This window comes from Esox lucius, chromosome 14 (assembly GCF_011004845.1).
Source record: "Esox lucius isolate fEsoLuc1 chromosome 14, fEsoLuc1.pri, whole genome shotgun sequence".
In the NCBI taxonomy this organism is placed as follows: domain Eukaryota; kingdom Metazoa; phylum Chordata; class Actinopteri; order Esociformes; family Esocidae; genus Esox; species Esox lucius.
Genome location: NC_047582.1, coordinates 31,977,906 through 31,989,297, shown reverse-complemented (window position 1 = coordinate 31,989,297; position 11,392 = coordinate 31,977,906). Strand labels below are relative to the sequence as shown.

Below are 11,392 nucleotides of genomic sequence, written 5' to 3'. Positions count from 1 at the left end.
CCTAATAGTGCGCAATATTGACTGAACTATTTGTGAGTCCTAGTGCAGGGTGGTGTTGCTGGTAGTCTGTTGAGGGGTGATAGTCTGTTAAATGCTTTGTTCTAAAAGGTAACACTACAAGATACTGAAAAAAAATTATCAGACCAGCTAGCATATTAAAAACAGGACATTATTTGCTCTGCATTTTGTTGTGTGTATGTACGTGTGTGTGTGTGTGTGTGTGTGTGTGTGTGTGTGTGTGTGTGCGTGTGTGTGCGTGCGCATGTGTGTGTGTGTCCAGGTCTATGTGTAGATAGTCCCAATGAAAATGGTGAAACCTGACAAATTGGTCCCCAAGATTTCTTGAAACGGTCCCTGAAATGTCATTTGCAGGTCAGGGGCTAGTTTAACGGAAAAAATGAAAATTTAGCATGGTGATATAACTGTAGTTACTTTCAGGTTTAGGCATTACTGGTTAGGATTAGAGGTTTGCTTTAGGGCTAGGTAAACTTCAGAAATAAAGGTTAGGCCATGAGTTTGGCTTTAGGCCTAGGTTAACTTCAGACATAAAGGTTAGGTTTTGAGTTTGGCTTTAGGGCTAGGTTAACTCCAGACATAAAGGTTAGGTTTTGAGTTTGGCTTTAGGGCTAGGTTAAATCCAGACATAAAGGTTAGGTTATTGAGGTTAGGGTTAATATACACTCACCAAAAGGATTATTAGGAACACCTGTTCAATTTCTCATTAATGCAATTATCTAATCAACCAATTACATGGCAGTTGCTTCAATGCATTTAGGGGTGTGGTCCTGGTCAAGACAATCTCCTGAACTCCAAACTGAATGTCAGAATGGGAAAGAAAGGTGATTTAAGCAATTTTGAGCGTGGCATGGTTGTTGGTGCCAGACGGGCCGGTCTGAGTATTTCACAATCTGCTCAGTTACTGGGATTTTCACGCACAACCATTTCTAGGGTTTACAAAGAATGGTGTGAAAAGGGAAAAACATCCAGTATACTGCAGTCCTGTGGGCGAAAATGCCTTGTTGATGCTAGAGGTCAGAGGAGAATGGGCCGATTGATTCAAGCTGATAGAAGAGCAACTTTGACTGAAATAACCACTTGTTACAACCGAGGTATGCAGCAAAGCATTTATGAAGCCACAACACGCACAACCTTGAGGCGGATGGGCTACAACAGCAGAAGACCCCACCGGGTACCACTCATCTCCACTAGAAATAGGAAAAAGAGGCTACAATTTGCACAAGCTCACCAAAATTGGACAGTTGAAGACTGGAAGAATGTTGCCTGTTCTGATGAGTCTCGATTTCTGTTGAGACATTCAGATGGTAGAGTCAGAATTTGGCATAAACAGAATGAGAGCATGGATCCATCATGCCTTGTTACCACTGTGCAGGCTGGTGGTGGTGGTGTAATGGTGTGGGGGATGTTTTCTTGGCACACAATTAGGCCCCTTAGTGCCAATTGGGCATCGTTTAAATGCAACGGCCTACCTGAGCATTGTTTCTGACCATGTCCATCCCTTTATGACCACCATGTACCCATCCTCTGATGGCTACTTCCAGCAGGATAATGCACCATGTTACAAAGCTCGAATCATTTCAAATTGGTTTCTTGAACATGACAATGAGTTCACTGTACTGAAATGGCCCCCACAGTCACCAGATCTCAACCCAATAGAGTATCTTTGGGATGTGGTGGAACGGGAGCTTCGTGCCCTGGATGTGCATCCCACAAATCTCCATCAAGTGCAAGATGCTATCCTATCAATATGGGCCAACATTTCTAAAGAATGCTTTCAGCACCTTGTTGAATCAATGCCCCGTAGAATTAAAGCAGTTCTGAAGGCGAATGGGGGTCAAACACAGTATTAGTATGGTGTTCCTAATAATCCTTTAGGTGAGTGTAGATTGCCATTCGCCAAAGACTGCATCTATAGGATGACAACACATCTGTCTATTTGCTCACTAGCTGACAGAAACCTGCCCTACCCATCTTTATTGTGTGTCCACTGGCTACCCACCAACCACTCCAGAGAGATGAGCCATTCAGAGGATTTGACCCATCTGAGGAGAGCCCATGTAAAGAACAACATTAGCCATCTATGCTAACTACTGTTTGTCATTGCTGCGAACAGGTTACCTCTAGCCTTTACTAGTTAGTTAATATTACTGTGTGGTCTGTTGAAATCTTTACTGGGGCTCCAGTTGCCAAGAAGGGCAGTGACATCACAAGACATTATCCCATCTGGAATTTCCGTCTGCCGTTGTGTTTAAACGTGCTAAGTACCCTTGGCTGGTTAAGCATACAAACATTAGACAAACAAACCAGTTTGTTTTCTACTTCAGGAGGGGGGATGCCACGGACATTATGGGATCTCAGGTTCTTAAAGACCAGTTATAATGTGCTTCGCAGACCTCTGTCAGACCCGTAATTATTTTAATGAACTGAAATGAAAAAATAAACAGAAAATTAACTGTTAATTGAACCGACATTGTAATCATTAAAGAAGTACAGCCATTTTTGTTAGTGAGGAGTCCGGAAACTGTGACATATTATATTAAGTGGTTCTGGGGATCCAGAACAGGCACAGAAAGACTGAACATCCAGACACATAAAACTGAGTGGACATTTCCCTTTATTTCATTGCTATTTCATTAGCTATAATAACCCAACTGTCTGGGCTATGTATTGATAGTCCTTTTCCTGCCAGGACAATTCAATGAATAATTGATACAGCCACTAATAAAAAATACAAATAAAATACTAAAAAGCTCTTATAGACTCATGGACCCTGTCTGAAGCCCTGCTCCTGCCCTGAAACATTTGGCTGGAAGCTTATCACACGTCGTTTGGCGTGGGAACCGTTCACCAGCTCCAGACCAGCTCCAGACCAGCTCCAGACCAGCTCCAACTCCAATCACCTCACTGATTCACATAGAGGTTTTAATAAAACCGGACGACAACACCCGAGGCCTTTCACCAGGATTTGCTCTTGCTGGAGGTCTGTGTTCCTGTCAGAGTATGCATCATCATCTTCAACACTGCACACTCACGCACCAAATTGATATTATATGAGCTAAATGTCAGCTTACACCAATACTAAGCAGCCGTGTGTTCTATTAAATATTGTCCTCCTGTGCGTGTGTGTGTGTGCGTGCGTGTGTGTGTGTGTATATATATATATATATCCCTGCCTCAAATCAAAAACTTTAATTCTCATAGGCTCAAACACACAGTTTTTCTGGTTGCGTGTTTTATTGAGAAATGGAGATATAACCAGAGTATGTCTTCTCCACACAGAGGGATAACTTCTGTTAGGTTTTTGTTGTTTCCATCTAAACACGCAGACTTATGAATCATGTATACTAACTGCACCCCCCCCCCCCCCCCACCCGCCTCAACACACACCCCAAGGACACCACACAGTGCCTGGTAATGTGTGTGAGAACAACACCTCTCCGGATCTATGCGTGCATTTGCCTCTCTTTCTCTCCCTGAGGCAGCGTTTGAGAGCACCGAATCTGCTCCCACTGATGGATGTATCATTATAAAGACACTCCATAAGTGATTTGTGGACCATTCAGTCTGCTCAGAAACACAGCCGCTCTGTGTGTGTGTGTGTGTCAAGACATTTCAGACCCACAGCAAACTCACAGGTCAAGTGAAACTTGGTGAAGAGTTTGAGAAATTGTATTTAAAAAAAAAAATATTGCGTGTTTCAGTGTATTCAGTGTTTCAATATGTTTGATACATTACGTTTTCAGATTTTCTGATATTGACATAACATCAGTGTTTTTTTATGGCATGAATTCCACATAAATTCCCAGCAGGGTCCTCTGAAGAATATGCAGAGTGCACTCTGTCATTTTGGTTTGAGGAAGTGAATGTGGATGTGTGGTACTGTAACCCAGATTACAGATGTTCTGCCACCATTCCCTTTCCATGGGGAAGACACACACAAATAGAGGCGGACTGGGACCATATGTGGAGTCTGGCATTTTAAACACCCTGGCCCATATCAGTCCTTGAAGTCAACACAGCTGACCTTTTTTTAGGTCACCAGAAGTCTGCACACTTGTATATTCCAACCGCAATTAAGGAATGGCCCATTTAGGCTAGAAGCTGATCGGCCCACCTGGCATTTGCCGAGATGCTATGTGGTCATTCCGCCCCAGCACACACATGCCTCTGATTGATCACAGTGGCTGATCGATGCTGCTGTCACACCTTCTTTCCTTGTAATACTCCCATTTCTTGTTGTACCATATGAGACAATGTCCGTTTATTCCATGCTTCGCTAAATTCCCTCTCTACTTCTCTCCTTTTTACTTTCTCTCTCTCTCTCTACACCCTCTCTATTTTCAGCCCCCGCCCTCTCTCTCTCATTTCTCTCTATCCTAGTATTTTCTCTCTCTCTCGATGCTCCCTCACATCTCTACCCATTCTCACTCCCCCTCTCTCTCTCACACAGGAAGCCGTTCCTGTTGGGTCACACTTGGAGCAGCGGTTCGGGAAAACAAAGGACAACAGATCACATCCCAGCTACCATCTCGTTTCTCTTGTCCCTATCCCAGGCACCCGCCGTTCCGGGTCGGTATTCCCAGGAAACTCCCTGCCTCTCCCAAACCGGTGCCAGTTCCAACTCTAGTTCTTCCCGCCTCGCGCCACTGCTTCTGGTCTCAGAAGTCATCAGTGATATCAAATCATGACCGCACTGTATTATTAGATTACATTCAACTTCATTGTAATTGAACAGTACAGAACAAAGAAATTATCTGTCGGTTACTTTAAAGGACACAAATGTATTTGCATTTTGCTGATAACTTCATATGGCAAGGTCTTCGGGATTTAAGGTAAAACAAAATCTTGTAAAAAAAGAAAACGAAAAGTGAATGCAACCGTTTGTTTTGGCATTTTTGTCATCAACTAAAACAAACAGTTTCTCTGTAGAAGTCAATGTTAACGTTTAATCTGTGCCTGTGCTCATGCGCTGCTCGGGCGCATAATTACAGCTACATTTTCGGTAAACCTGTTATTAGAATAAGGGAATGGGGTTGACTGTCAGGTACATCAACCGGCAGTTGAGTTAAGTAACAATCCCTAACTCTGCTCGCCATGTAGGTGTGTAGGCAAAGGAGACAACGAATATTATGAAAGCTTTAAATTGTAGCATAAAACAGCTCGTTTTATTTATGTATTTTAATTGCATAACAGGTCAGCTTTTCGCTGTGAACTCAGTTTGTCACATTCAACACCTCGCACTTGCACAATTCACGGTGGATAAACCAGAAGTGAGCTTTTTGTTATTTTCTTTTGAGCGCCTGTTCTCCTAACGTCCATATGAGGGCGCCGTGATCCCGACTCTTTGATCATGCAATGCTGTTACCTCAACGCCCCAAGACAATAGTGATAGTTGGGTTCAGCCAGGGCCGGCCCCAGGTATAAGCGACCTAGGCAGTCGCTTAGGGCCCCCAAACTTTAGGGGGCCCCAGTCTGCATGTGAGCACCGGACCAATAGGGAAGAGGGGGCCCACAAATCAAATTTTGCTTAGGGCCCCCAATTGGCTAGGGCCGACCCTGAGTTAAGCTATAAGTTTGTGTAATGAGACCGTCTGTCGTCCGTGCCATACAAGCCTAGATATGAGCTGTTTTTTTAATAGTAATTCCATCAAATGTGTCATTGGGAAATACATCATTATTTATGTCCAGAATTGACCTCTTACATATTTGAAAATGTGCCTTAATTGTGGGTCAGGAATGAAAATGTAATATCTATCCGCCGGGGATGTATTGGAGTCCGTGGAGGCTACACCGCCAGCCTGCTTGTCCGTCTACCCCGCGCCGCAGCAGCCCCTCCCCAGTGTGGGCGGAGACTTTCCTACAACAGTGAGATTGGAGTCCGGGCTATAACACTCGGTATCCCAGTATAGTGTCAGAGATCTATCCGCACCATACGAGAGCGTGCACTTCATCTACAGTTCATCACTGAACTGCGATAGCGCGAGAATCGAGGCTGGAGACTCACGCCACAACCAGTAACCGCGAGGTGAGCATCTATCGATGTTTGGGTTGGGAATGTGTCGTCTACACTACTGACCCGTTTTTTTCTCTTCATTTGTATTCCAAAATGGTCACTCTTTAAAGAAATGGTATTGCCATGGGAATTTTAGAATAAATGTGTATTTTAACAGTTATTATTGTTCACTGTGGTTGGTCAAGTCATGAGTGAATAATGCAGAAAGCATATTGACTTAGTGTAAAGGTGATTCCGGATCAGGTTCACGCACATTTTACGCACACGCTTTTCCCGGCTTTTTCTTGGAATGCTGTGCAGTTGTATGACATTAAGGGGTTTTCGATTGGAAATGCATGGAGGTGTTGTATCTCAAATCATTTAATGGTGTCATTAAGCAATCTCCCTTCCTTCATCCAGGCTTTCCAAGTGTGGGATAGAATGCCGGCGATTATAAGTACAAATTCCGACTTGGAGTTCGACTCCTTACAACCCTGCTTCTATCCAGACGAGGCTGACTTCTATTTCTGCGGTCCGGACTCTGCGCCACCCGGAGAGGACATCTGGAAGAAATTCGAGTTGCTGCCCACGCCGCCTCTCTCCCCAAGCCGAGCGGCGTTACCCGGGGAGCTGGCTTCGCTGTCCCGGGGGGACGGGGGCGACTCCACGGCAGGTCCCATGGGCTTTGGATTAGGCGACCCCCTGGACTGCAATTGGGCATCGGAGCTCCTTCTCCTGCCCGAGGACGATATTTGGGGCGTTTCGGACGGAGACCTGTTCGGCGGCTTAACTTTGGATAGTAACCCCAACTCAATCATCATCAAGGACTGTATGTGGAGCGGCTTCTCGGCCAGGGAAAAGCTCGAGCGGGTGGTCACAGAGAAGCTTGGAAAAGCCATCTCTTCCGCGGCTGCCAGTGGAGTTAGTAGAAATGTCACTACCGCGGCAGCCACCGCAACCAAGGCGCCCGAGCTGAACCGCTCCTTGGCGGAGTGTGTGGACCCCGCGGTGGTCTTCCCCTTCCCTGTCAACAAAAGAAACAGTAGCACCGGCAGGACGGTCCCCGCCTCTACTACCCACTGTAGCGCGGATGAAACTCCCAGCGATTCGGGTAAGCATAAAACGGGATGCATGCGCGTTAAGATCCTTTGTTTTGATTGCGGCGCCTACAACAGCTGATACACTGTTTTACTTGGTTGAATTGAGGTCACTGACGTCATTCTACTACATTATTGAACGTCTACTGTTGTCGTTGTTGCATTGGTAATTGGGGTGATTGGAAGTTAAAACTTAATGACTGGCCCGGAATCGGATTACCTTGTTACAATATCCACCCCACCCCCACACATGTAAACGCATAGACACACACACACACACACACACACACACACACACAAAGACACACAGACACACAGACACACAGAGTGAGTGGTGTTGTCAGTGTGTGTGAAGGTTTAAGCCTGGGTAATAGGCAGGCGCTTCATCCGGCAGATGGCATTAAAATAGGAGGATTGTGTGCGTTACTTAAGACCCAGTTGGCATCGCACAAAAAGACATCGACAAACTAGACACACGGGCTGCGGTTATATAGAGCAGTGTTAGATAGACTGGCCAGACAAGCGCAGTCCCAAACAATCCCTACTGAGAAGTGTTGAGTAAACCGGTTGATTAGGTGGCTTGTTTCACGGTCCGTTGGAGGCTATGATTACGCAGAATTATGCAAATAACCAGGGCTCCGTATGTGTGAAATTGCTTATTCAATGTTTAACATATGTCCTACATACCCGAATAAACTACACATTATTGTCTAGAATGCCATTAATAGCTGCTATTGTGTTCGGGGTTTGAGGATGTGTGTGGGTGTGTGTTTAGGAAGGCGGACCAATGATAACAAAAAAGTGGAAAATTTAATCTTTTTTAATAACAGGATAATTGGTTGTTTTAACACCCTTAATGGACAAACGTTTGTTCATCGTGGTTGTTTATGCGGTAATTGGCATGGAAGTCTGGTACGAAAAACTCACGCGAGTCTTTACTTTTGTTCTTTTGTGGCACGCCTGCAAAACGTTAGCAAAAAGGGGGCCTCCTACTTGGCAGCGCCGACTGGAGGCTCGCTCTAGTCATAAAACCAGGCCAAAACACGCCCCCTTCGAAACGGCCCGCGGGCAAAAATGTATACGTAGAAGAGAGGAGGTAGTAGGAGGGCCCTGTTTCTTTAGGGGCTGACAGCTTTGAACAGGCGCTCCCGTCTCGACAGCTGTCGTTCTGGCGCCGCTCCAGAGCCCCGGATTAAAGCCGGTGATCCGATCGCACCACGTCCCGCCGCCCAGCCAGCTCGCAGAAAAAACCGTTTGCCCGGGCTTCTTCCGCCACTCGCGGTGTTAAATCGGGTCTCTGTATTTTCTTAGCTCTTTCCACACCTTGTCATAAAAAAAAATAGCTTAGTAGAGGCCCCTACTGCTGTCTGTAAGACAGATATAACATCGATTTCCTAACCGTTTTCAAGCCCTGTAGATGCAGGATACACCCAATAGCAGATTATAGGACTTCTAGTCAGTGGAATAAAATGCTGACCCATCAACCCGATCACCTGCATAAGTCTATGCTTGGAAATCAAAGGCTCCTGGGATATTTAAATCTGTAGATTTTTGCTCAAAAACAGCTCTCCGTGTGAGCCAAATATGATATGTCTCAGGCTGTCTCAGTGTCACATTGTCTCTCTTGGGAGACAGAAGAGGGGAAGCCAGGGAGAGAGAAATGAGAAGGAGAGAGGAGACACACCCCTTTACCACCCAGCTGAGAATCATTGTTGTGGCTTGGCTGTGTTCTGATTCCAGTGCCAACTTCTCACGAGTGTGTTTTTGTCTGTGTGTGTTTGGGCGTGTTGGTGTGTGTGCCGGTGTATGTGTGTGTGTTTGAGGTGGCCTGGCTGTAAAATGCATCACTGCTTTACAAACAACTGATAATGCTAGTATCTGAAAGGGCCTTGGTTTGAATATCTCTGGTGTCAGGGAGATAAACAATGTGGTAAATAACACATTCATTTTGGTTTTGTCCCTCAAATCCTTTTCAAAACTTTTAAACGATATAGGTATGTGGTTTTGCGATCATTAGCTGATGAAGATTAGCAGGAAGGGCCAGAGGTTTGTGGGACTGAAAAAAACAAGAAATAATCCAGCTTGTCTACAAATCAGCAAGCGTGAAAAAACGCCTCTGGACTAGATTAGTGCTTAGTGACTGGCCGTAGGAGAACCCACCTTATACAAACTGTGTGAAAGAGCTGAGCAATGCTCTCGCTCTTACAGACACACACACCTGTCACCTTTAAGCACACATAGGGGACATAGTTCATATAGTTTTTCAGGCAGAACATGAACTGATTCACTCTTCTGTTTTTCTCAACCAGACGACGACGACGACGACGATGACGACGAAGAGGAAGATGAGGAAGAAGATGACGAGTCTGATGGCGAAGAGATTGACGTGGTCACCGTGGAGAAGCGGCGCGGCTTGTCGCCCATGGCGACCGGCACTGTCACCATCTCGGTGCGCTCGAAGACGGGCTCCGCGTCCGCCGGCGCGGCTTCGTCGGGCGTCGTGAGCCGCTTCGTCAGCAGCCGGGAGTCTGCAGGCTCCGGTGCTCATGGTCAGGAATTGATCCTGAAGCGCAGCTCGGTCCACCAGCAGCAGCACAACTACGCCGCCCCCTCCCCTTACGCCTCGGATGACGACCACGCGCCCCCCTCCAAGAAACCCCGGCCCTCCGACACCCACCGCCAGCCAAACCGCGGCCACTCCTCAACGCCGTCGCCGCCGTCCTCCTCGGCGCCCTGTGGCTCTGTGGCGACGCCCGGCACGCGGCCCAAGCGTAACGCGAGCGGCGACAGCAGCCCGCGCGGCGGATCCTCCGGGAACTCCGACTCCGAGGACTCGGAGCGCCGGCGGAACCACAACATCCTGGAACGCCAGCGGCGCAACGACCTGCGCTCCAGCTTCCTCACGCTGCGCGACAATGTGCCCGAGCTGGCGAGGAACGAGAAGGCGGCCAAGGTGCTGATCTTGAAGAAGGCGGCGGAGTACGTGGGGACGATGGAGCTGGAGGAGCTGCGGCTGACGCAGGAGAAAGACAGGCTGCAGGCGCGCAGGACACAGCTGATGAGGCGCCTGGAGCAGGCCAGGACTCGCTGAGACGCATGGACGCATTCTGCATTAACACAGGCTTACACACACGTATACACACACACATTTACACATACACACACACATATATACACACACATACACACACACACACAGACAAACACAGACAGACAGACACACACACACATAATAAACCCAGATGACCCCCCCCCCCACTCAATGTCTTGATCTACACACACATATGCACAAACACACACACAAGCACACAGACAGACACACACGCGTTTGCAACCCACCCAGGGGTTGATGGGACATTCACTGCCACCACTTTTTTTGCACATTTGTTGACATTAAGAATGTTCAGGTTTTACGTTTCCTGTCACATTGAGGAACGAAGAGAAGACACGCAAGGTGACCACACAGAGGCACGCAAGGTGACCACACAGAGGCACGCAAGGTGACCACACAGAGGCACGCAAGGTGACCACACAGAGACACGCAAGGTGACCACACAGAGGCACGCAAGGTGACCACACAGAGACACGCAAGGTGACCACACAGAGGAACGCAAGGTGACCACACAGAGGAACGCAAGGTGACCACACAGAGACACGCAAGGTGACCACACACAGAGACACGCAAGGTGACCACACAGAGGAACGCAAGGTGACCACACAGAGGCACGCAAGGTGACCACACAGAGGCACGCAAGGTGACCACACACAGAGACACGCAAGGTGACCACACAGAGACACGCAAGGTGACCACACACAGAGCGGTCACTGTCTGTACCACTCGAGACTTTTTCTACCGTTCTTGAACTCAATGTGACACTTACAGTCCAAAACCAGGTTGCTTCAGAGGGGGTGTGTTCATGTGGGCACACCGTAGCAAAATGTTTTGCAACGGAAAAGTGAAAAACGGTAATTTGGACAAGATCAGGTAACCCCCCCCCGGTTCCAGTCCGTTTGGTGCCTAAAGAACACACCCTGTGCAGGCTGCCGGTGGTGGTCGGAGAGTTCAGTGTTCACACTTATAAGCAGAAAATGTGCTCTCTGTATTTTTCCCACTGCAAATGAAAGACACTAGTACACTACAATACCACGGTATAACAAAGATTGTAATGCTTGTCAGATGTTGACTGACAGCAACGATGTCACGACGCTGAGGCGTCCCTCTCATCCTCTCCCTCCCTCCCTCCCTCTCACTGTCTTCTCTTTTTCTCTGTCCACCTCTCTCCCT

General features: G+C 47.3%; 1 protein-coding gene across 2 annotated transcripts; it reads left to right on the top strand.

The window, feature by feature from the left end:
• Positions 1-4,457: 4,457 nt before the first annotated feature.
• mycn (MYCN proto-oncogene, bHLH transcription factor) lies at positions 4,458-10,300 on the top strand. Of its 2 annotated transcripts, XM_020053157.2 has the most exons (4): positions 4,458-4,850; positions 5,753-6,043; positions 6,431-7,121; positions 9,417-10,300. In XM_020053157.2, the coding sequence occupies exons 3-4, from the start codon at positions 6,452-6,454 to the stop codon at positions 10,196-10,198; spliced, it is 1,452 nt and encodes a 483-aa protein (XP_019908716.2). In that variant the 5' UTR covers positions 4,458-4,850; positions 5,753-6,043; positions 6,431-6,451; the 3' UTR covers positions 10,199-10,300. The 2 variants fall into 2 exon arrangements, with proteins under 2 accessions (XP_019908716.2, XP_010887811.2); XM_010889509.4 differs by lacking the exon at positions 4,458-4,850 and having other exon boundaries at positions 5,214-6,043.
• Positions 10,301-11,392: the final 1,092 nt, after the last annotated feature.